Source organism: Lithobates pipiens, unplaced genomic scaffold, assembly GCF_037356315.1.
Source record: "Lithobates pipiens isolate NorthernLeopardFrog02 unplaced genomic scaffold, aLitPip1_a1.2 Scaffold_22, whole genome shotgun sequence".
Taxonomy (NCBI): Eukaryota; Metazoa; Chordata; class Amphibia; order Anura; family Ranidae; genus Lithobates; species Lithobates pipiens.
The window spans coordinates 22221609-22248524 of NW_027507784.1; the positions used below are offsets into that span (position 1 = coordinate 22221609).

At 43.3% G+C, this 26916-nt stretch overlaps 1 protein-coding gene across 1 annotated transcript in view; it reads right to left on the reverse strand.

The window, feature by feature from the left end:
* Positions 1-25565, reverse strand: part of LOC143923398 (uncharacterized) — a 43464-nt gene extending 17899 nt beyond the window's left edge. The window contains exons 1-6 of the mRNA XM_077447056.1: positions 23001-25565; positions 13762-13994; positions 9926-10117; positions 7317-7336; positions 4726-5005; positions 1132-1359 (exon numbers count right to left, since the gene is read on the reverse strand). Coding sequence (XP_077303182.1) covers positions 1132-1359; positions 4726-5005; positions 7317-7336; positions 9926-10117; positions 13762-13994; positions 23001-25384 — 3337 coding nt within the window. The 5' untranslated portion in view covers positions 25385-25565. The remainder of the gene's footprint in view (positions 1-1131; positions 1360-4725; positions 5006-7316; positions 7337-9925; positions 10118-13761; positions 13995-23000) is intronic.
* Positions 25566-26916: the final 1351 nt, after the last annotated feature.

Consider the following 26916-nt stretch of genomic DNA (forward strand, 5'->3'; position numbering starts at 1 on the left):
TGGGGGGGTGGGGTCGGCTACCACTGACATGACAGCGAACACTGCTCCCCACCACTGGGAGTAGTAGATATCCGTCATGTCACTAGGCAGAACAGCGAAATGCCTTGTTTACATAGTGACACGATCGCGGGACATAGAGTCTGTGGGACCCGCAGGCGCGCAGTCAGGATGTACGCGGCGGGTGCGTGTGCCCACTAGCCCCGCCAATTAATGGGGACGTACAGGTAGGCTCATTTTCTCACCACTGCCATTGTGCCGACGTATATCGGCGTGCAACTGTCGGCAAGTGGTTAATCCACCATTGGTGGCCAGTGGCAGTGTTTTATGACCTAGGCAATCAGTGCAGTGGCAGTGAAATCTACCACCCCCAGCATTGGTGTCAGTGTAAGCAATAATAACCCTCACAATCGAAGTCGGTGGATACACAGCATTGGTGCCAATGTAAGCATTAATAACCCCCAACATCGATTTCAGTAGATGCAATAATAACCCTCAGCACTGATAATCAATAGAAGGGAAATTAACCCTCCCCAACATTGGTGGTCAGAGACAGTGTTTTCTGAACTCCCCACTGGTGTTCAGTACAATGCTATTAAACCTCCCCCCATTGGTAGTGCAGTGGCAGTTACATTTAACCACTGTAATTGGCAGTTAGCACAATGTCTGTGAAAATTAACATTCTCCACGAATTGTTGGTCAATGCAGTGCCGATGAAATTGAATCCCCCCTTACCTGATCAGTCTCCACTTTCTCTCTCTCTCAACAAGGCCAGGACTATACTTGTAATGTCAATGGGGAAATCACGCCATATGACAGCACTGTCTGTAGTAGTGCCTTGTGCCAAAACTCAGAGGTCATTCCAGTACCCAGAACCCGGATTCTCCACTACAAAGTGCACAGCTGTCCGCAAGGTGGAAGACCCTGCTCAGAACATGGTGGGCCACACACAGAGGGCCAGTGGATCATGTTTTGGGAATCAGGACCTTATGCATACATTTATCCAACAAATATAATTCATTAATTCATTAAATTCAATGTTTTTAGAACATTTCACTTCCTACTGTTAAAACATGATGATAGATAGTGAACCAAAAGACAGCAATGGGTAAATGTAAAATCAGGAGCTCTTACTACTTCTGCTGATCGCATCTTGGAAAAGTTTCTGTTTTTTCTGGGCCTCCTTGTTGTCTAGTTCATCCCCTGTGAGATGTGTCAGGTAGTCCACCTCTTTCTCCTCCTTCCCGAACATGAACAAATCTGAGGAGATGCTCTCCATATTAGATTTTTTATAGAGTTCTTTAATTGTCATCTCTGAGTTTTTTCCATCCAAGTCATCAATCACCACGATGATCTTTTTCTCTGCACAAAACACAATTATACCATTTATAAAAAATTATTTGGATTAAATATAAAGTTTCGCCAACATGCCAAACTTTCGTCAACATGCCAATAAAAATGTTAAATGAAGCCTTTCAATTTTCATTGCATATTTTATTTTAGAACATGTGATCCCATCCCTGGGTCTCTGTGGTTTTTCTATGCAAGGCAGGCAGATCATGGCTGATGGGAAAGGTCGGAAGGTGTTCCCTTCCTTTATGTTCCTAGAACCTAAACAGCTCTTTCTCCAGCCAAACATGAAAGCATCAAATCTTCTTCTCTAGACCCCTAGTGCTTCAACACCTCAGCTTCCAATGCTTCAGTATTGCCATACCCTTCCCCCCTGTGGCTCTAGACCTCCCTCTCCAGCCCCTAATGATGCAACGTTCCTTCTCCAGCTCTTGCTGTCCCTTAAATCAGTCATTCTCAACCAGGGTTCCTCTAGAGCAGTGGTTCTCAACCTGGGGGTCAAGACCCCCTCGGGGGTCGAATGGCGATTTGCCAGGGGTCACCAAATCCTGGGCTGTTCCTGAAGCCTGAACAGCTCTCCCAGCCTTTTCGTGGACACCCATTTGGGCTGTTCCTGGAGCCTGCTGCCCCCCACTCAGCCTCTTTGCAGCCGTCCATTCAGTTCATGGCATGGCTGGGGGGGGCAGAGACTATAGGTCAGCTTACTGGTAAGGAATTTGAAGTGGGAGGGGCTGGAGGAGACCCTACCTCCTGATTTCCGCATAGGTGTCACTGCTGTGAGACACCACAGAGCTGGAAACACAGTGACTAACACTACCTGTGAATAGAGCTGCCATTAAAAGTCCATACTACAGTTCTCAGATCAGCAGATGACCTTGATTAAGAGCACCTAAGTTGGCTGATCAGATCTCCCTCAAGCACTGCCACTGATCCCAACTCCCCGCCAGCACTGCCAGTGATCCAAACTCCCCACCAGCACTGCCACTGATCCCAACTCCCCACCAGCAGTGCCACTGATCCCAACTCCCTGCCAGCACTGCCACTGATCCCAACTCCCCGCCAGCACTGCCACTGATCCCAACTCCCCGCCAGCACTGCCACTGATCCCAACTCCCCGCCAGCACTGCCAGTGATCCAAACTCCCCACCAGCACTGCCACTGATCCCAACTCCCCGCCAGCACTGCCAGTGATCCAAACTCCCCACCAGCACTGCTACTGATCCCAACTCCCCGCCAGCACTGCCAGTGATCCAAACTCCCCACCAGCACTGCCACTGATCCCACCAACACTGCCGCTGATCCCACCAGCACTGCCACTGATCCCAACTCCCCCCCACCAAGGAGTAAGAGACGGAATAAAAATAGAGAATACATGGAAGGGAGAGGAAAAGAGGGGAAGGAACAAAGAAAAAGGAATAAGAGAAAGAACAAGAAAGGTGACTAGAGAGAGGGATGAGGGAAAAAAGCAAGAAATTAGGCTAGAGAGAGATAAAAGGGAAAGAAAGGTGAACAAAGAGAAACAGTGGTAATCCTAAAATGTACCATAAGGGGTTTTAACACGGTATGAGTGGAAAGGACTCAGCAAGCACTAAATGTCCATGGGTTAGGGGCTCAAATTACTTGTCTTGCCTTGGGTGGTGACAACCGACAACCCAAAAATAATTTTACTATTGGGGTCCCCACAACTTGGGACTTTTTAACAAGGGGTCACAGCACTAGAATGTTGAGAACCACTGCTCTAGTGATTGCTAGGGGTTTCCTGAGCTTTGGCCGATTGACCCCCAAGTTGATGGTGCCTGTATAGTTCCAGCATTAATGCCACTTGGCAAAGCTAGCTAGTTGACACTAATGGTCCCAACTCCCCGCCAGCACTGCCACTGATCCCAACTCCCCGCCAGCACTGCCACTGATCCCACCAGCACTGCCACTCATCTCATTCCCCCCACCAAGGAGTAAGAGAAGGAATAAACATAGAGAATACATGGAAGGGAGTGGAAAAGAGGGGGAGGAACAAAGAAAAAAGGAGAGAAAGAATAAGAGAAAGAACAAGAAAGGTGGCTAGAGAGAAGGATGAGGGAAAAAAGCATGAAATGAGGATAGAGAGAGATAAAAGGGAAAGAAAGGTGAACAAAGAGAAACAGTGGTAATCCTAAAATGTACCATAAGGGGTTTTAACACGGTTTTAGTGGAAAGGACTCAGGGAGCGCTAAATGTCCATGGGTTAGGGGCTCAAATTACTTGTCTTGCCTTGGGTGCTGACAACCCACGATACAAAAATAATTTTACTATTGGGGTCCCCACAACTTGGGACTTTTTAACAAGGGGTCACAGCACTAGAATGTTGAGAACCACTGCTCTAGTGATTGCTAAGGGTTTCCTGAGCTGTGGCCGATTGATCTCCAAGTTGATGGTGTCTGTATAGTTCCAGCGTTAATGCCACTTGGCAAAGCTAGCTAGTTGACACTAATGGTCCCAACTCCCCGCCAGCACTGCCACTGATCCCAACTCCCCGCCAGCACTGCCACTGATCCCAACTCCCCGCCAGCACTGCCAGTGATCCAAACTCCCCACCAGCACTGCCAGTGATCCCACCAGCACTGCCACTGATCCCAACTCCCCCCCACCAAGGAGTAAGAGAAGGAATAAAAATAGAGAATACATGGAAGGGAGAGGAAAAGAGGGGGAGGAACAAAGAAAAAGGAATAAGAGAAAGAACAAGAAAGGTGGCTAGAGAGAGGGATGAGGGAAAAAAGCAAGAAATTAGGATAGAGAGAGATAAAAGGGAAAGAAAAGTGAACAAAGAGAAACAGTGGTAATCCTAAAATGTACCATAACACGGTTATACCGTGTTATATACGGTTTTAACACGGTATGAGTGGAAAGGACTCAGGGAGCGCTATATGTCCTTGGGTTAGAGGCTCAAATTACTTGTCTTGCCTTGGATGCTACAAAAATAATTTTACTATTGGAATCCCTACAACTTGGGACTTTTTAACAAGGGGTCACGGCACTAGAAGGCACTAGGCACTATGTTGGGAACCACTGCTCTAGAGATTGCTAGGGGTTTCCTGAGCTGTGGCTGATTGACCTCCAAGTTCATGGTGCCTGTATAATTCCAGCGTTAATGCCACTTGGCAAAGCTAGCTAGTTGACACTAATGGTCATTGTAGCTGCATGTGAGGTTGGCATCCTAACCATGAGCATTAACAGGCATTTTTTCATGTAAGAAGCATTTACACACTGACCCCCCCCCCCCCCCCCCCCAGTGAATTTGTTTCGCAAGGATTCCCTGAAACCTTAAAATTATTTTCAGGGTTGCTCCAGGGTAAAAAAAGTTCAGAAAGGATGCCCTAGACAGACATACTGTAGCTCTCTTACCACAATAAACCCGGAGCCTCTCACTAGAATCGGGCTGAGAAAAAAAAGTGCGGAAGCTTTCCTGGGTAAAGTGCAGAATTAACAATGGGACATTGACGATCTGCTCCATGATTTTCTCATTCTCGTTTTTGTCTCCATCGATGTATATAATGTCCCCCACGATGTCCTGGAAGTAGGGAGGTTGTAGGAGTTTCAGAAGCCATTGACTATCATCCTTTGGTGACCAGGAGAGAAAGCCAACAGTCTGTTTTGTCGTTTGATTTGTTGGTTGTGACATTTGCTACAATTTGTAAAGAAAAAAAGTAGATGGTGGTGATAAATGATGCTGAAAAACTCAACTTTTGCAACATCACCCTCCCCCAAGGTACAGTTGAGCCCCCATTGGGGTGTCTAGGGGAGGCAAACATCTTCTACAATATTATTAATATCAGTTGATATTGCTTTTCTTTTCATGCACCGTCTTGCAGAACTCTTATTTTATGTATAAAATGTACGACTAATAGATAAATGGGCGGCACAGTGGTGTAGTGGGTATCACTCTCACCTAGCAGTAAGAAGGGTCACTGGTTCAAATCCCAACCACGACACTACCTGCCTGGAGTTTGCATGTTCTCCCTGTGCCTGCGTGGGTTTCCTCCCACACTCCAAAGACATGCAGGTAGGCTAATTGACTTCTGTCCAAAATTGACCCTAGTATATGAATGTGGACCTTGGATTGTGGGCTCCTTGAGAGTAGGGACCTATGTGAGGGATAGTACAATGTACTAGCGATGTACAGGGATAGGGACAATTGTAGACACCTCATTAAGGTTGAACTGGTGTCTTTATTCAACCTTACTAACTACGTAACTATAAGTTGACATTCCAGAAATTTTATTTTATGTTCACGTGTATTCCGGCATACATTGTACACTTTGTATCTTCTATGCATTCTCTTAAATCCAATAAAAACTGATTGATTAATAAAAAACAAAAACTATTATGATAATTTATTTTAATGTTTTACATTTCTCCTGGTGCCTAAAACGAATGCCGGTCAGTCATACACGGTTCGAAATTTGGCCAGTTCTGAAGGGACCAGCTGAATTTCGATCCATATAGAGAAAGAGATATCACCGCTCCAAGGAAGGTCAAGCGACAGTAGAAAACCTTCTCATCCAGTTTGAAAGCCCAGGTTCCGGCGATGCATATAGCAATCAAAAACAGGACGAAGATCTGGACAGCCGCACTGAAAAAAACGTTTTTTTGCCTTTTATTCAAAAATTCTTAACAAAAATACAAGCCACAGCAGGAACAGACAGGAGCTAACGTGTTTCACACTTCAATGTAGTGCTTAGTCATAGTTGAAATGTATTAGCTCCTGTCTGTTACTACTGTGGTTTGTATTTTTCTTCACAAGAATTGTTGAATAAAAGGCAAAAAAAATTTTTTTTTTAGTGCAGCTGTCCAGATATTCTTCCTGTTTTTGATTGAATTTTCGATCCATGTATGGGCAGGCTGGTTGTACGCAGCCTGTCGGGTTTTTCCCCAAAAGATTAGTGCCACCACCTATAGCCGGCAACACCGATCATTGTATTTTGATGGTGGGGGAAGGCTCTTCGACCGTCAGAATATAATACCACAGTGGGAGGCAATCAAGGCATTTTCCTTCATTCAACCTGCCGGTTGAACAAAAAAAGAAAATGTATAAATGTATGGGCTGACTAACACATAGCCAGTTCAAGATCCTTACTTGGGTGGATTTACTAAAGGCAAGTAGACTGTGCAGTTGCTTCAGAGCTCATTAAATGAGAGGAAGGTCTGCTGACTTCCATCATCCAAGCAACCTGTAGATCACGATCTACCAGCAGATCATGGACCGTAGGGACTAAGACTGGGATGCCATTAATGTTCATGTGTGTGTAAAGACAGGTGCCCCAATACTTTTGGTAATATAGTGTATTTAGTAGCTGTAAAAAATCTAACTGCACACGGGATCACAAGTCAAAAATATAGAGTATAAATGACCAAGATGATTGTCTTGGGTGTCACCATGTTCAGGTAGGTCTTATTTTGGTGGGTAAAAATTGTTCCAGACAAATATTTTTCAAGCATAATAAAGATTTTTTAACAAATAATTATTTTGCATGAATTATTATTCCTATTTTTACTGTTTGGTTTATTATGTATGCTGTATTTTTTTTTTTTTTTTTTTATCTCATTGAAAAATACACAAAAGTAGCACCCATAGGGGTGTTTGGGAATATATTTAGGTTCATAATCTTTGAATTACTTGAATTGGCAGTATATAAATATATGAAGATAATATTTATATTACTTTTGTGTATTGTCTCCACAATGGATGTATTAATAACCCCCCGATCGTTATCTTTATTATCCCGATTATAATTGAGATAATTAATATGGTTTTCTTTATATTATATTTTTTATTATTTTTGGATTTAGTCATAATTTCTGTCATTTGTCTTAATAAAAAATTAAACTTTAATAAAAACTATTGATTAAAAAAAAAATACACAAACGCGTTCAATAAAACATTTTATACATTACTAAGACTTAAAATGTGTTTTCTTTTTCTAATTTGGCCTTACCATCCTTCCAGTTGGAGAACCTGTAAGAGAGAAGGAAGATCTGGGTGTCAGAAGATGTTCCTATATACTCTCAGCCCCCTTATAATGTATAATATATAATATTATATATAATGTAATATAATATATATATATATATATATATATATATATATATATATATATATATATATATATATAATGTATGTATAATGTGCAGGTGCTCAAGAACATTTTCTGTTTTATTAGCACCAGTTAGAATATCAGACTTGCTTTGACAACATTAAGGCCTCATTCACTCCTCAGCGTTTTGTACCTTGAAGCTCCAAAACGAGAGAAAAGGAGAGAAATTAAATTTTCTATGAAGTTGGTTCACCTCTCCATTCTAAGTTGCCTGAAGCCAAACGCTTGAAGCTCATAAAAGTTTTATAGCTACTTTTGTAGCTTGATTTGGGCAGATTGGTGCATTCCCCCATAGAAATGCATTGAAACGTGTGATTAGTGCATTTATGAAAGTTTTTTGCATGTTTTGTCATGTGTTTCTGCTCACATGCAATTAACAAACAAAACCAAATAACAATAATAAAAAATAAAATGAATACATAAATAAATGAGCAAAATAAAACAAATAAATACATAAATATTAATGATAGATAAATAAATAAAAAAGTAATAAAAAATAAAAAAAAAGTATAAAACAAATAAATACATACATATTAATGATAAATATATACAACTGAGTAATAAAAAAATAAAAAAAAGTTAGTTGGGAGTGTTGATGATTGCTGGACATGATAGAAAAACAACGATAAACATATAATAATAATAATAATAATGATAATTAACCACAGCAAAATAAAACAAATAAATACATAAATATTAATGATAAATAAATAAAACTGAGTAATAAAAAAAATAAAAAAAGTTGGTTGGGTGGGGAGGGGTGTTGATGATTGGTGGACATGATAGGAAAACAACAATGATAAACATATAATAATAATAATAATAATAATAATAATAATAATAATAATAATAATAATTAACCACAGCAAAAGAAAACAAATAAATACATACATATTAATGATAAATATATAAAACTGAGTAATAAAAAAATTTAAAAAGTTGGTTGGGAGGGGAGGGGTGTTGATGATTGGTGGACATGATAGGAAAACAATGATAAACATATAATAATAATAATAATAATAATAATAATAATAATAATAATTAACCACAGCAAAATAAAACAAATAAATACATAAATATTAATGATAAATAAATAAAACTGAGTAATAAAAAAAATAAAAAAAGTTGGTTGGGTGGGGAGGGGTGTTGATGATTGGTGGACATGATAGGAAAACAACAATGATAAACATATAATAATAATGATAATTAACCACAGCAAAATAAAACAAATAAATACATAAATATTAATGCTAAATAAATAAAACCGAGTAATAAAAAAAATAAAAAAAGTTGGTTGGGAGGGGAGGGGTGTTGATGATTAGTAGACATGATAGGAAAACAACAATGATAAACACATAATAATAATAATAATAATAATAATGATAATTAACCGCAGCAAAATAAAACAAATAAATACATAAATATTAATGATAAATAAATAAACAGTAATAAAAAAAAAAAAGTTGATTGGGAGGGGGGGAGCGTTGATGGTTAGTGGAAATGATAGGAAAACAACAACGATAAACATATAATAATAATAATATATCATAATAATAATGATAATTAACCACTTGCCTACCGGGCGATTTCACCCCCCCCCTTCCTGCCCAGGCTAAATTTCAGATGTCAGCGCTGTCACACTTTGAATGGCAATTGCGTGGTCATGCTACACTGTACCCAAATGGAATTTTTATCATTTATTTCCCACAAATAGAGCTTTCTTTTGGTGGTACCTAATCACCACTGTTTTTGTTTTTTTTGCTAAACAAATTAAAAAAAATATAGAACATTTTGAAAAAAAAATTTTTCTTTGTTTCTGTTATAAAATTTAGTAAATATGTAATTTTTCTTTTTTACTAATGTGTGCTAATTAGGCTGCGCTGATGGGCACTGATGAAGCAGCACTAATGGGCCCTGATGAGGCGGAAACTGTGGGCAGCACTGATGGGCACTGATAGGTGGTACTAATAGGCGGCACTAATAGGTGGCACTGGTAAGCAGCACTAATGTGTGGAACCGATAGACGGCACTGATAGGTGGCACTGGTAGGCAGCACTGATGGGCGGGACTGATAGGCGGCACTAAAAAGTGGCACTGATGGACACTGATAGGCTGCACTGATGGACACTGATTGGCACTGATGGGGCTACACTGATAGCCAGAGGCCTGATTATCAGTGTATATATGCTCTGTAAGAATTGCTGGTTACTGCCTCCGCTTTCCTCGCGTTGTGACAGCGCCTGAGGAAAAAACTGCCGATAACCAGGAAGTCTGTTTACAACGTGATCAGCTATGACTGGACACAGCTGATCACATGGTAAAGGGCCACTGTGATTGGCCCTTTACCACGATCTGTGATCAGCTGTGATATGCTTAGATGTGAATTCAGCCTAATATACTCATGCCATTTACAACATAATCACACTAACCAAGCACCAGATTGTCCATACCTGTGTGGATGATCAGGGATTTTCTAATCTCTTCTATTTTTCTAGGCATCTCATTCCTGCTGATCCAGCCCAGCTCTGCCCGTGATATTTGGAACTGTTGAATTTTGGAAAATTTGTTTTCTTCCCACTTAGTTGTCCAATCCTCCTCCAGATTATTAGCATCCGTGATCACCGCGATCACCTTCTCTGCTCCTGTCATGTTTAACACAATTCTCATTAAAATCCTTGATAAACACCAGTAGAAATCTACAAACTACTGAGGGTACATTTATGGTGTTCAGAGCACAACTAACAATATTTCTATGGAGGACCTGCTCATTCAGGCCTCTGTATGTCTCATGGTACGTCAACTTTATTCTAAAGCTATGACCTGAGATTGCTCTCCATCTTGTGTTCTTGTGTGTGTCGTGTACTCGACTGGTAAAGTAACCGGTCCTAATATCAATGGTGTAAAATCACAGAAATGACTGCAAAAAGTTCCTTCATTTTAGATATCTTCTAAGGCCGCGTACACACGGGCGGACTGTTCGCCCAACTTAGTTCGTCAGACAGTCTGAGAGACAGTCCGTTCAAAATTTGCATGAACGGACTTGACCACACACGACGAACGAACAGTCCGCTGAAAACTTGCACGATGACGTATACAGCACGTACGACGGGATGAAAAATTCGACCTCCAATACACTGCAATGCAACCTTCTCCGTGGAAATCCTTTCTGAGCATGCGCCCAACTTAGTACGGCGAACAAGCCTACACACGAGCGGACTGTCCGCTGAAACCAAGTTTGGACGGACTGTCTTAAGCCGCGTACACACGGGCGGACTGTTCGCCCAACTTAGTCCGCTGAACAGTGTCCAGCCGGACAGTCCGCTCGTGTGTAGGCTTGTTCGCCATACTAAGTTGGGCGCATGCTCAGAAAGGATTTCCACGGCGAAGGTTGCATTGCAGTGTATTGGACGTCGAATTTTTCGCCCCGTCGTACGTGCTGTATACGTCATCGCGCAAGTTTTCAGCGGACTGTTCGTTCGTCGTGTGTGGTCAAGTCCGTTCATGCAAATTTTAAATGGACTGTCAGACTGTCTGACGAACTAAGTTGGGCGAACAGTCCGCCCGTGTGTACGCGGCCTTACGGAAATTCCGTAAGACTTTGTTCGTCAGACTGTCCGCTGTAACAGTCCGCTGAAGCCCACACACGAGCGGACTGTCCGCTGAAACACTGTTCAGCGGACTAAGTTGGGCGAACAGTCCGCCCGTGTGTACGCGGCCTAAGGCAGCATTTCTCAACCTTTTCAACACAGAGGAACCCTTGAAATAGTTCTCCGGTCTCAAGGAACCCCCTGCTAAATCCACAACTCATGATACATTAGTGTCACGGTCAGTGAGAAGAATGGTCCTTATACTTGTGGCCATTGGAAAGAATTACCACCTTACAGATAGCTAAAAAGATCAATGGTGTGAGTGGGAACTTTTCTGAGATGCAGAAATTGCCCAATGCTGAAGGAACCCCTAGGAACTCCTGGAGGAACCCTGGTTGAGAATTACTGTTCTAAGGTGTCCTGGGCCATTAAAACTTTGAGATGTTCATTCTGCAATACTTAATTCAGAGACACGTGACCAGAAACTTGGTCTCCTTCCTTCTCCCTCTAATGCCTCACTGGATTGTTCATAGGCAATCCAGTGAAGTGGTTAGCACTTCTGCTTATGCCGCGTACACACGAGCGAATTGTCCAGCGTACTTAGTCCGGCAAACAATCCGGCGGATAGTCCGGCGGACTTTCTACCGAACGGACTTGGCCACACACGGACACACAGAAAGTCCAGCGTTTGCTAGCGCGATGACGTACAGCACGTACGACGGGAATAGAAAAAGGAAGTTCAATAGCCAGTAGCTTCCTTTTCGTACTTGCTTCTGAGCATGCGTCATTCTTAGCCCTTGTACACACGGTCGGAGATTCCGACGGAATGTGTCCGATCGGACTGATTTGTCGGATATTCCGACTGTGTTTGGTCTACATCGGACTGTTTCCGTTGGAGTATCCGACAGACCAAGTTTTCCAACTTGTTCGTAAAATTTTCCGACAAAATGCTCCGATCGAACATACTCCGATCATGTGTAGAGAATTCCGATTGGACAAAGTGCCACGCATGCTCAGATCAAATTCCTACACCAAAGCTATTGGCTACTAGCGTGAATGTAGTCCTGTCATAACGAAATAACGTCATCACGTCGGATTTTCCGACAACTTTGTCCGACCGTGTGTATGCAAAAGTTTCGGACAAAATCCGACGGCCAAAATCCGACAGATTTGGTTGTCGGAGTCTCCGACCGTGTGTACAAGGGCTAAGTCCGCCAGACTAGCATACTGACGAATGTATTGTCCACTGAAACCCAAGTCTGGCGGAAAGATTGGACTGCAAAAATACTTTCTAAGTCCGCCGGACTTTATGCTGTAAAAGTCCGCTGAAGCCCACACACGATCAAATTGTCCGGTGAAATGTGTTTCGGCGGACTAAGTACGCCAGACAATTCGATCGTGTGTACGCGGCATTAGCAGCACTAAGGTTGTTGGCTCCAATCCCAACCATGGCACTACATGGCTGGCGTTTGTATGTTCTCCCTGTGCCTGCATGGGCTTCCTCCCACACTCCAACTTCGGATGATGGATTGAACAGTGCTCTGTGAGATGTTCAAAGCTTGGGATGTCTTTTTATAACCTAACTCTGCTTTAAAGAGGAAGTAAACCCTGATGGGTGTTACTTCCTCTTTGTTTCCCTGCTAAGGCAAAGCATAATGGTCTACTATGCATCGCACAGTAGCCCATTATGTGTCACTTACCTGACACAAAAGCCAGTGATGTCCCTGATTTCCTTGCCGGCTGGAATCGCCCATCTTCCTTCCGGGGTCACGGACTCCGGCTCTGCGACTGGCTGGAGTCGCGTGACGTCACTCCCGCGCGGGAGCTGCCAGTCACGGCATGTCATTTAATGAAAACGGCACGCCATGACTCTTCTAAAGTGTACATGCGCCGAGTACATCGGAGCATGCGCAGAAGGGATCCTCATACGGGAATTGTAAATATCTCCTAAACCATGTAGGTTTAGGAGATGTTTGCAGCACCTACAGGTAAGCCTTAATCTAGGCTTACCTGTAGGTTAAAGTGTGTTGTAAGGGTTTACAACCACTTTAATCTTCTTCACAACTTTATCTCTGACCTGTCTGGTGTGTTCCTTGGCCTTCATGGTGCTGCTTATTCACTAAGGTTCTCTAAAAAAACCTCTGAGGGCTTCACAGAACAGCTGTATTCAGATTGAGATTAAATTACACACAGGTGGACTATATTTACTAATTAGGTGACTTCTGAAGGCAATTGGTTCTACTGGATTTTAGTTAGGGGTATCGGAGTAAAGAGGGTTGAATACAAAATGCACACCACACTTTTCAGATATTTATTTGTAAAAAAAAATTGAAAACTATTTATTGTTTTCCTCCACTTCACAATTATGTGCCACTTTGTGTTGGTCTATCACATAAAATCCCAATAAAATACATTTAAGTTTTTGGTTGCAACATGACAAAATATGGAAAATTTCAAGGGGTATGAATACTTTTTCAAGACGCTGTACTTTCATTTCTGTTGCAGAAAACACAGTTTGTGAATCCTGTTTCACTCATGCTATTTATTTATTTATTTTATTTCTTTTTTGAGGATTTTATATAAATAGTAAAAGAAAAGTTGTAAAATAATTAAATATCGTATGTACCCAAACCATTATATGTTGTGTTAAAAGTCAAGAAATAAAATTGCTAAGACTATTGAGAGATCGGGGTACTCACCTTTTTTGCTAACGCAATACTCTAGGTAGCGTCCCATCTTGTGTAACGGTTTTTGAGATTTGGGTGTGGTGTAAAAGATGACGATCGAAGACTGGTCCACTAGAGATGTCCACTCCGAGTCTTTTTTGAGAGATGAAAGCGCAACACACGGGCAATCGCAGTTTTGATTACCCATCAAGTAGGAACTTACATTAGAGGCCTCATGGACCAAATCCCAGGACAAAACAAGCACTCTGAAATTGAGGGACAAATAGAGAAATGAATATCACATAAGAACCAAAGGAATATATATCTACAGTGTGGGATCACCAAAGACACTGCTGCCTCTGGCTGCTAGTCTCACCAGATTTTAATAGAGATTTGGTGATGTCACTACTGTGCTGCTCACTGTTCTCCTTGCTGGAGAGGAAGCTGTACCTAAGGACCTGCAGTGCAAGGATCTCCCTGCTTCTGCTTCATCCAGTCTGAGGGCCTGTGTTTCCTCCACCTCTATCATTACCCCAGCAGTCTTCATTTTACAGTCATTAGAGGGCAACAAAGACCTGCCTCTACCAAAATGGCTGCCTCTGTACAGAGAGTGCAGAAGAAGACTTGACAAGTTAGCAATAAATACGATAAGCTGCTGCAAGGATTGAGGTTAAAGTTACAAAAAGGAACATTGCATGGTTAAAGGTAGAGTTTTCCTTTAAGTAACTGGTTATTATTTGGCATGCAGTAACCACTTGACTTGCGTAAGGTTTTACCCCCTTTGTGACCAGGGCATTTTTTGTTATTCAGCACTGCACTACTTTAACCACTTGCCTACCAGGCATTTACATTCCCTTCCTGCCCAGGCCATTTTTCAGCTTTCAGTGCTGTCGTACTTTGAATGACAATTGTGCGGCCACCCACTGCTCATCTTACAGCTTGTTGTCGTCACCTTCTACCTGATCCCCCACCAAGATGGGGTAAGTGCAGGGCAGCGAGCTGGCAGGTGGGGGGGGGGCACAGTGGCTGCATTTGATGGGCACAGTGGCTGCATTTGATAGGCACACGTGGCTGCATTTGATGCAGCACAGTGGCGGCATTTGACAGGCACAGTGGTGGCATTTGACAGGCATAGTGGCGGATTTTGAGAGGCACGGTGGCTAAATTTGATGGGCACAGGTGGCTGCATTTGCTGAGCACAAGTTGCTGCATATGGTGGGCACAGTGGCTGCATATGATGGACACAAGTGACTGCATTTGCTGGACACAAGTGGCTGTATTTGACGGGCACACATGGCTGCATTTGACGGGCACAGTGGTGGCATTTGATGGGCACAGTGGCTGCTTTTGACGGGCACAGTGGTGGCATTTGATGGGCACAGTGGCTGCATTTGATGGGCACAGTGGTGGCATTTGATAGGCACAGTGGCAGCATTTGACAGGCACAGTAGCGGAATTTGAGAGGCACAGTGGCGGAATTTGAGAGGCACAGTGGTTGAATTTGATGGACACAAGTGGCTGCATATCATGGGCACAAATGGCTGCATTTGACCAGCACAAATGGCTGCATTTGACAGGCACACGTGGCTGCATTTGATGGGCAAAAATAGCTGCATTTGATGGGCACAAGTGGCTCCATATGATGGACACAGGTGGCTGCATTTGCTGAGCACAAGTGGCTGCATATGGTGGGCACAGTGGCTCCATATGATGAACACAAGTGGCTGCATTTTCTGGGCACAAGTGGCTGCATTTGACGGGCACATTGGTGGCATTTGATGGGCACAGTGGCTGCTTTTGACGGGCACAGTGGCTGCATTTGATGGGCACAGTGGTGGCATTTGATGGGCACAGTGGCAGCATTTGATGGGTTTTTTCAGTATTTTTCAGAAATGTTTAGTTTGTTTGCGCCCCCCCCCCCCAAACATTTAGAGCACCATCCGCTGGTATAGGGGACACATAGATTGTAAGCTCTAATGAGCAGGGCCTTCTGATTCCTCCTGTATTGAATTGTATTGTAACTGTACTGTCTTCCCTCGTGATGTAAAGCACTACGCAAACTGTTTAGCGCTATATAAATCCTATGTAATAATAATAATTATAATAATAGTTCTGATTATGATCAAGATACTGATCTGTACAGACACTATACTAGTAATGGCGGTGATCAGTGACTTATATTGTCACTGTAATAGTGTGGCGGACAATCTGGTGCTAACTGATACTGAAGTAGCTAGTGACACTAATACAGTGGTCAGTGATAATACTGTACATGGACACTGTACTAATGACACTTGCTGGGTGACAGGAGTGATCAGGAGAGCAATAAAGGGGTCAACTGTGTGCCTAACAAATGTATGTAAGTGTATGTGTACTTTTACTCACAGATCTGGCTGAGTCTCTCTCGTTGCTTTCAGTTCTGAGCTGCAGTGAGAAGTCCAGCCAGGACCTATGTTTACAGACACATGGATCTGTGTTGCGATTGGCCACAGCCGATCAGCAGGTATACAACCAAAATGATTGGCTGTAAAATGCTGACAAACTTGTGCTGTATCTAATCACAGCACAGGATAGTAGGGGGAACGAGAATGTGCGTCTAAATACACTGTGACCTAAGGGTACATCCCCGTGCCTGGAGATGCCACAGAAATATCCCTCCACTGAGTCTGGCATTTTAACTGTGGGCAGCTGAAGCTGCTGTCTGTTCACTTTCTGGATATACACAGACACACACAGAAGCACACCTCCAGGTCTGGAGCCCTGCAGCTCTCATTGGCCCCCTTATGAATTATTCCCCCTTCCTTCCTGGCAAACTCTCACAAGAGTGAGAGAGAGCTGTGCATGATGTCATAAGTCTAAACTAATGACCAGACAGGAAACAGGAAGTGGGCTGTATAATATATTTACTGGCAGAAAAAAAAAATCTTTTACTATCCAAAGTTAAAACAACAACAAGGGCAAATGATGTAATAGATGGAAAGAGGAAAAAATGACTGAAGTTCCACTTTAAAGTGATTGTAAAGTCTAGTTTCATACTAACCTGCTCTGTGCAGTTGGTTTTGCAAATAGTAGCCCAGATCCTCCTCTTCTCGGGATCCCTCTTCGGCTCTCCTGACCCCTCCCTCCTGTCGAGTGCCCCCACAGCAAGCAGCTTGCTATGGGGGAGTACCCGAGCCGAGTCACAGCTCCCTGTGTCCATTTGGACATGAAGCCTCGAATCGACCCGCCCCCCCTCTCTCCTGATTGGCTAACTGACTTTGATTGACAGCAGTGGGAGCCAATGGCACTGCTGCTGTGTCTCAGGCTATCAGGAGGGAGAGTCCCAGACGGCAGAGGCACTCACAGACATTGCTAGATAGAGATGGGGCTCAGGAAATTATTAGGGGGAGCTGCACACAGAAGGTGTTTTCTTTTTTATCTCAATGCATAGAATGCACCTTCTGGCTTTACAACCCCTTTAAACTGTAATCATCCTCTGAAGACGCCTTGCAAAACGCGTTAGCCAGAGACAAGCCTTGACGTCATATCCGGTCGGTGAAATGCAAGCTTGTATCCAGCTTCCTGTCCGGCATTCTTAATGCTTTTCTGAGTATTTTTAAATATAAGTGTAACCAATTTTAGTATTTGCACAATAAAACGGAATTATGCTATGTAGGCCCCTCTTGCCATTCCTTTTTTTATATGAGAAGCAGCAACCTTCTGATTCCTGGCCATGCAGTGAAGGAGCGATTGATCAAAGTGAATACAAGTCCCAGCAATCCCAATAGATTCATCTCACAGGTGCATTTGACTCTTTACGGCATATGTAAGAGTCCACCACTGTCGGTGAGCGTGGGAAACAAGAAGGGAGCACCGCACAGTGACATTGGCACGTATTGTTTTGGAAGAACTTGGCACAGATTGCACAATCGTTTGAACTTTACTTTTAACAATATTTAGACACTAAATGAGTTACTGTATATAGTGCAGCACTTTGAGCTATCACATCTTATTTTCCGAGGCCAGTTTCCTGGTGGTGGCAACACTTGCAACAGATGAAAAACAAGCTCTGGACTGCAGCACTCTTCAGTAGACCACTTTCTTTTATTGGAAAATCACATCACAGCTCAACGAACAAGGAAAAATTGCTGGTGAGCAATTTTTCCTTGTTCGTTGAGCTGTAATGTGATTTTCCAATAAAAGAAGTCAGCTAATTTTCCTTGTTCGTTGAGCTGTGATGTGATTTTCCAATAAAAGAAAGTGGTCTTCTGAAGAGTGCGGCAGTCCAGAGCTTGTTTTTCGTCTGTTGCTAGTGGTAATAGCCAGAACCTGTGACTTCCCAGCCAAAGAGACAGTTTACAGCCTGCATGTGTGCTGCTGGAGCGGTGAGATCCCTTCTCCTTCATATTACAATTTCTGGTGGCAAAACTTGGACATATCTGTGTAATGTGTCTTAAAACAGCTTCTCCATTGAAAGCCAACGTGATAGGGTGACAACACAGAACAGCATAAAAAAATACAGGTGTTGTCACCCTTTAATGGGAAGAGCTTTAACAAGGATCTCTATGGCAGAATCACCAGGGATTTTTTTCATGAAAGCTGAGGAGTTTAATCAGATTTGAACATGACTTGTAAAAAGGACATTAAAGTGGTTGTAAACCCTTACAAACCACTTTGACCTACAGGTAAGCCTAGATTAAGGCTTACCTGTAGGTCCAAGAAATATCTCCCAAACCTATACGGTTTAGGAGATATTTGCCCGAAGATGGGCACCGCTGTCTACGGCACAGGCGCACTGAGCGTGGCATCCTCGATAATGAAGATGCTGCGCAATGTCGCGCGTCTCGGCTCCTGTGCGCATGCGCAGGAGTGACATCATCGTGGCTTCGCCGAATGACAGCGGCGGAGCAGCGAGACCCACCGAGAAGATGGATGCGCTGGACTACAGGGGACAGCGGTGACTTCGCTGCCTCCTGTGTCAGGTAAGTGACACATAATGGACTACTATGCGATGCGATGCGATGCGATGCATAGTAGTCCATTATGCTTTGCCTTTGCAGGGAATGAAAGAGGAAGTAAACTCATCAGGGTTTGCTTCCTCTTTAACAAGATAAAGATTATATGAAAGTGTAGTGATTGGGTTTACATCTACTGTTGAGCACAATTTAGGAGCAATAACCCTTCTAAAGTGTAATCTCAATGTAGCGCCCCGGAGTTTAGTCAGGTTACTCACAAATTTACTTGACAAGAGTAGTTATCTTGGTCGATTGATAGGGATCTATTGTTTTCTCCCTAAGCTCATTGCACTTTTCTCTTCTACCACTAGGTGGCCGGGTATTGGTGGTACTAGTTACGAGAAGGGCAACCCAAGGTCAGATTATGGGTATGTGGGTGTCCCAGCCAATGGACAGGGGTTTTCGTTAATCCCTTGGCCTGCTGGGAGAGCCTATATATATTCGGGCGAGGTCAGGTGATCTGTGTTCTGCCTTTGTTGGACGTGTGTCGTCTGCCCCAGGCTGCTAGGGGTCGGAGGTAGAAGGGAAGCTGTCGCTATGAAGGGACCAATCTCCTTTATCAGGGACCACATTGAGTAACTGAAGCAAGTACCGGAACCATATTCTCACCGAAGGGCATAGTGGAGAATTGGGAAACTTCAGGCGGCGATCAAGTCAGGGACCCAACCAGCAGAGGAGATGCTTGCAGAGCAGCCTTGTATGTCAAGCCAGGGACCTCACCGGGTTAGCAGAGGTGAAGCTTGAGGAGTATCTGGAGTGCCAAGCTAGGGACCCAGCAGAGAAGCGGGGGTGACACTTAAGGGGATACCACCACAAACCTTGGAGAAGCTCAAGGGATTCATAGTCAGTGAATCAGAGGGTCTAGTGAGAGACCAGGAGCTCAGTATTGAAGAACCACAAGTAGCAATTGTAGTGGAACTGAAAGAACTGATACATTTCAGTTAGGAACTGTTAAGGGGCTGTTACCATAGGAGACAACAATCCTGCATGTTTAGAAGTGGCGCCTTGCTGGAGGACTTTCCCTGCACAGCTGTTCTCCTATTGAAGTCTCAGAGTCTGCCAATTGAGCTTGCAACTATCTAAGGCCGCGTACACACGCGGGGACTGTTCGCCCAACCTTGTCCGTCAAACAGTTTCGGCGGACAGTCCGCTCAAAATTAGCATGAACGGACTTGCCTACACACGACGAACGAACAGTCCGCTGAAACTTGCGCGATGACGTGAACGGCACGTACGACGGGATGAAAAATACGACGTCCTATACACTGCAATGCAACCTTCGGCGTGAAAATCCTTTCTGAGCATGCACGCAACTTAGTTTGTCAAACAAGCCTACACACGAGGGAACTGTCCGCTGAAACCAAGTTTCAGCGGACAGTTTTTCGGAAATTCCGAAAAACCTTGTTGCGCGGACTGTTCGCTGAAACTGTCCGCTGAAGCCCCACACACGAGCGGACTGTCCGCTGAAACTTGGCTTCAGCGGACAGTTTCAGCGAACAGTCCCCGCGTGTGTACGCGACCTTAGGTTGTCCTGGCCCTGACTCTCTTCCCCCCTAAATATATAAAAAGGACTGTCAGTAGAAATAAAATCTATTTTACATCCAAGAAGTGTCTGGAGCCCAATGACTTTCACCATCTTTTACCCACTATGCCTCACAACCCACCACATATTGAAGGATGTCAGCTATCTTTGGTCTTGGAGGTTCTCATGGGATGCATGAGGAGCAGAGGTCAGGAGTAAGTGATGCATGAAGAGCAGACGTCTGGAGAAAGTGAAGGATGGAGAGCAGAGGTCATGAGTAAACGATGCACATAGTGTTAAGGTCAGTTATAAGTGATGCAAAGAGTGAAGAGGTCAGGAGTAAGTGATACACAGAGAGCAGAGGTCAGGCGTAAGTTACACATGGAGAGCAGAGGTCAGAAGTAAGCGATGCACATAGTGCTGAGGTCAGGAATAAGTGATACACAGAAAGCAGAGGTCAGGAGTAAGTGACACATGGAGAGTAGAGGTCAGGTGTAAGTTACACATGGAGAGCAGAGGTCAGAAGTAAGTGATGCACATAGTGCTGAGGTCAGGAGTAAGCGATGCACAGAGAGAGGAGGTCAGGAGTAAGCAATGCACAGACAGAGGAGGTCAGGAGTAAGTGATGCACAGAGAGCAGAGGTTAGGAGTAGGTGACGAATGGAGAGCAGAGGTCAGGAGTAAGCAATGCACATAGTGCTGAGATCAGGAGTAAGTATTGCAGAGAGTGAAGAGGTCAGGAGTAAGTGACACATGGAGAGCACAGGTCAGGCATAAGTTACACATGGAGAGCAGAGGTCAGAAGTAAGCAATGCACATAGTGCTGAGGTCAGGAATAAGTGATATACAGAAAGCATAGGTCAGGAGTAAGTGACACATGGAGAGCAGAGGTCAGGAGTAAGCAATGCACATAGTGCTGAGGTCAGGAGTAAGCGATGCATAGAGAGAGGAGGTCAAGAGTAATTGGCACATGGAGAGCAGAGGTCAGGAGTGAGCAATGCACATATAGTAGTGCTGAGGTCAGTTGTGACACATGAAAAGCGGAGGTCAGAAGTGAGCAATGCACATAGTGCTGAGGTCAGGAGTAAGTGATACACAGAGAGCAGAGGTCAGGAGTAAGTGACACAAGGAGAGCAGAAGGAGTAAGCAATGCAAATACAGTAGTGCTGAGGTCAGGAGTAAGTGATGCACAAAGTTTAAAGGGTCAGGAGTAAGTGATACACAGCAAGTCAGGAGTAAGTAACTAGAGAAAGTAGTACTATTCACCAGATGAATTACCAGTGGAGTCGAGTTTCTCCTTACGTTCCACATTCTTGGCATGTCCCTGGCTTTGAGGTATTGCAGTGTAAACATTACACTGCACGGACACATTGGCCACTCCAAAATGGTGTTGCTGGATGTCATAGCCAGAAGCCAGAAAGGGAAATCTGGCCCACTGCAAGAATATTGCCACACATGCTCAATTGGCTACAGAACTCAGCAGCTCCATGTTGGGTAGTCAGGGAGCTCACAGTGTGCAGTGAAATCGGAGCTCACAATTTCAGGAGAGAAGCCTGTACAACTGTGCAAGACCGAACGGAAGGCTGTACTTCAGCTTTAATAAAACAAAGGTGTAGGCTTTGCATAGAAGTTTATGGTTCATACAAGGAAACAAACATGTATTTTGTTCTCCTCTTGAGGTTAATGAAGCAACAACCTTATCTAGCTTAACCTGAGTCGTAAGAATAACACTGGCCAAGAGGATAAAAATGGCCATAGACACCCTTCATTAGGTTTTGATATCCTTGCCACCACCACCACCAACGTCACACACACATACCCAACACCATACCCTTTGGTGATGGGTCACTCATTTTAAGGGCTCCTTTACACTTGCTTCAAAACAAGGCTTTGGACAGGCTTTATTAAAGCTCTCTGAATGCCTGTCAAAGCCCCCGTCACTAAATAATATGGTTAGTCTACAGTCCTGTTTACACCTTGATTTTTCTTTGCTTTGGGTTTTGCTTCAAAAATGATACCACATGTCGCTTTAGTGGTGCTTCAAAGTGTTTTCAAAGCCTCCGATAGAAGTATATGACAACTCGCTTGAAGCGCCTGAAGCTTTTAAGAGGCTTTAACTGTTTTGGAGGTATTGCAGGTATGAGATAGCAAAACACACAGGGCATCAGCCACGCCTCATTAAAGCTTCAAAAAAGCACCATAAAGCCTCATCGAAGCACCACCGAAGCATCAAAGAAGCATGTTGAAGTCGAAGCAAGTGTAAATGGGCCCTTGTCCTAAGCTTTTTTAGAATATTTGTAGATAAGCTTTTAAAAGACAGGTTTTTATCCAGTATAGTGATAATATAAAATGCATGGCTGATTACTGTAGAGGAAAAAGATACCACTCCTAGTGATCCTAATAATACATTTTTTTTTTAGTAGCCTCCTCATGAAAAAAATACTAAAGCAAAATCTAAAAAAGGGAGAAACAGGTAAGACTCTCACTTTAGAACATGGCTTCCTTTGCCTAGGCACCAGTAACAGCCTCGCCATGGGATCTTGGGGAAAGGTGAGGACCCCAAATCTGCACTGCACTGCTTTTTGCCCTAGTGTTTTTTCATGGGAGGGCTACTAATAGGACAACCTGCAAAACTCATGTAAAATCCATTTTAACCTGATGCAATAGACTAAACTTTGAATATTTAGTAATCACCATGCAAAAGTTGAGAAATGGAAATAATAACTGAAAAAAAAAAGAATGCTGAGACATCTTACCGTGATGCATCAAATGAAGAAGGCTGTAGGGTGTGTTTAGGGTGACTGTCTTCTGTTCCTCGCCATGGTCCGCCTATGACCATCTGTGTGGCAGTCAGAGGTTTTTCTGCTGATGTTGTCCTTTTCACTGGGGATTTCAAAGGCCTTGGTGGTTTTGCCTTTTCTAAGTGTGGAGGACTTCCTTTAGGTCCATGTGAAGAAGGTTGTAGGGTGTGTTTAGGTGGACCGTCCTCGATCCTGGATGTATCACCTTTGGCCGTTGGTATGGTATTCATAACTTTGTCTTTTGGTGTCCCCCTCACTGGTGGGAGTGGAGGTAGAGCTCTTGATGGTACCTTAGGTTTTTCCTTCTGGGAGCTTTCCTGTGGTTCATTTAAGCGTGCACCTCCAGTTGCAGATACATTATTCGCATCCCTTGACTGATGTGCCTCTACCAAAGGAATTTTTATTTTTGTACTATTTTCCATTTCCTCTGCACAAGATAGCAGGCTCTGTTTAGACACAATGTCCTCCATCCATGTGGATTTGTCATCAATGACAACCTGTGTGGCATTCATAAATGTATCTCTTGGTGTCACATTCTCTGGTGGGTGTGGGGGTGGGGGTGGGGGTGGGGGTGGCAGTGACGGTGGGCTTCTTGGTGCTGTCCTAGGTTTTTTCTTTTCTGGGAGCTGCTGAGAGCTTTCTTTAGGTTCCTGTGATGCTCCACTTGTAGAACCATTATTCATATCCCTTGACTCCAGGTGTGCCTCTACCAAAGGAAATGTTCTGGTTGTACTATTTTCCATTTCCTCTAGAGACAAAGACTGTAGGCTCTGTTTAGGTGTAATGTCCTCTGTCCCTTTGGATGTGTCCCCTACGTCCATCGGTGGGACATTTATATATTTATTTATTGATGTCACCCTCTCTGGTGGAGGTGGTGGCAGTGGTTTCTTTGCTACCTTAGGTTTTTTCTTTTCTGGGAGCTGCGGAGAGCTTTCTTTAGGTTCCTGTGAAGCTTCACTTGTAGTACCATTATTCATATCCCTTGACTCCAGGTGTGCCTCTACCAAAGGAAATTCTCTCATTATACTCATTTCCTTTTCCTCTGGACAAGAAGACTGTAGGCTATGATTAGGTGGACTGTCCTCTTTATCTATGAATGAGTCAACTGTTGCCATTTGTGTGGGATCCATATTATTGTCTAGTAATGTCACCCTATCTGATGGAAGGGGTGGCGGTGGTTTCTTTGCTACCTTAGGTTTTTTCTTTTCTGGGAGCTGCTGAGGGCTGTCTTTAGGTTCCTGTGAGTGTGATGCTTCACTTGTAGTACCATTATTCATATCCCTTGACTCCAGGTGTGCCTCTACCAAATGAAATGTTCTGGTTGTACTATTTTCCATTTCCTCTAGAGACAAAGATTGTAGTCCCTGTTTAAGTGTAATGTCCTCTGTCCCTTTGGATGTGTCACCTACATCCATCAGTGGGACATTTATATATTTATTTATTGATGTCACCCTCTCTGGTGGTGGTGGTGGTCTCTTTGCTACCTTAGGTTTTTTCTTTTCTGGGAGCTGCTGAGAGCTTTCTTTAGGTTCCTGTGAGTGTGATGCTCCACTTGTAGTACCATTATTCATATCCCTTGACTCCAGGTGTGCCTCTACCAAAGGAATTTCTCTCATTATACTCATTTCCTTTTCCTCTGGACAAGAAGACTGTAGGCTGTGGTTAGGTGGACTGTCCTCTGTATCTATGAATGGGTCAACTGTTGCCATTTGTGTGGGATTCATGTGATTGTCTGGTAATATCACCCTATCGGATGGGGGTGGAGGTGGGGGTCTTGCTGGTTTTATCTTTACTTGGAGCTGCAGGGAGCTTTCTTTAGGTTCATGTGAGTGTGCAGCTGCAGTTGTAATTGCATTGTTTACATCGCTTGACTTCTGGTGTTCCTCCACCAAAGGAAATTCTTCAGTTGTACTATTTTCATTTTCTCCTGGAGTTATCCCTTGCCCGTTCCTCGGTAAAATATGGATGTTTCCCATGTTCTCAAAGCTCTCCGGACTTGTCTGTGTGATATTTGCTCTGGGTCTTTGTTCTTTTCTACCTTGTAGTTCAGAGCTCATATCTGGTTGGTGGTCCTTGTTGAGATACGTGATTGTCCCCACAGGCATTGTATTTACAGTTGGATCTTCACTATCTCCTCTCCTCTTTATTCCAAGTCGATCAAGTGAATAAACATTATTATAAGACTTTAAATTTTGAATTAACTGTGTTATTTTCCTGACAGGGTAATTTTTCCTTGCAGTAGTTGGCTTTGTAGTAGACGGTCCATAGGCTCCATCACTAGAAGACTTCCCAGTCGTGGTATTTGGTGGCAGTGTCCCCCCGACATTGCCTTGTGACATGGTTTCAGATTTGGGATCCTTCCTAAACTCTAGAGAATCTTTTATCGTTTTCTAAAGGACCTTCTGCTCCATTCAGTGTCTCTTTAAAGAAATTTGCTGCAGGATCAGTACATAGTATTTATCCAGAGAAATTGATGAACTCGTATTTTTGGGATCGCTGAGCCTCCTGTGAGATCTGTCCCCGCTGGGAGTGTGCACAGAACTCTGAACGTTGTCGTAAAAATCTGAGAACCTGTTCAAGGCTTATCAGGGAGGTGGAGCTCAGATACAAAGGTTGTGTGAAATTATATCCTTATTGGACTACTGAACTACATAAACACTCCGGATTTCTGTACTATCTATGTATGGGTTAAAGGTTTCCTGGAAACTGGACAATTTTGTATGAGGATGTAGAATAATAATAATAGTAAACCACCTGTTTTCCAAAGAGGGACACTTTTAAGTACAAAATATGTAGGTTGAGGACACATACACACTATTATTATTATACATTTATATAGCTTTGACATGTACCACAGTGTTGTACAGATCAAACTGAGCCAGTCACATCAGTCTCTGCACCAGAGGAGCTTACACTCTAATGCTCACCCCCAAAGTCACACACTATTATTATTTTTTTCAATACTCTTTATTATAATTTTTTTCTTACATATTACTTTACATTTTATTTTCCTACTATATACTTCTTGATATATTTCCAATTATATTTCCATTCTCTCTTATCATTCATTCCATTCTTTCTCATCCATCTAAGGTCACTTTATACTATATTTTCCGGTATTTCCATATCGGTTGTTAAGTCTGATCTATTCCACTTTGCCCATACACTATTATTATTATTATTATTTTTATTATTAATTTTATTATTATTATTATTATAATTATTATTATTATTATTATTATGTAGTGGCCCATGCAGCTACAGTTGTTGACATCATTGCGTTTTTGGCCCCCCTGTAGTTAGGGAGAGCATTAATTGATTAGTTAGGTCTGCTCTGTGTTCTGTTGGGCTCATTTACTTCCTCATTTACTTCCCTCTGACTGTCTCCTAGAGGACCCTGGGACATAGTGGATGGGAAAATCATGACCGAACAAACAACACCAAAAGGATAATGCACCTCAAAGGCTACTACTGCATTTATTCTGGACATAAAAAATAAAATTGGACTGCGTGTGCCCGCCACCTGTGGAGGAGAGGACTGGAGATCAGGGGGGATTAAGGGGACAGATTTTGCTCTGGGAGGCTGTAGTGGGGGACTGGCCTTGGGGGTGGGGCGGTTACTGGATGAGGTTGCGTGTTGACGGCGGGAGAGTTGGTAGGGTACAGGGGACCCCCCCTTTAGGGGATAGCGGGCACACACAGTCAATTGTATTTTTCTGCCCAGATTAAATGCATAAGTAGCCTTTGAGGTGCTTATGCTTTTGGCGTTGTTTGTTCTGACTTGAATTTTTTGGATGCACTTCACCGAATTGGGGTTGGCATTCTGCAGAATCACCACTCCCACCCAGGATACTATCTTCATTTTTAGAAT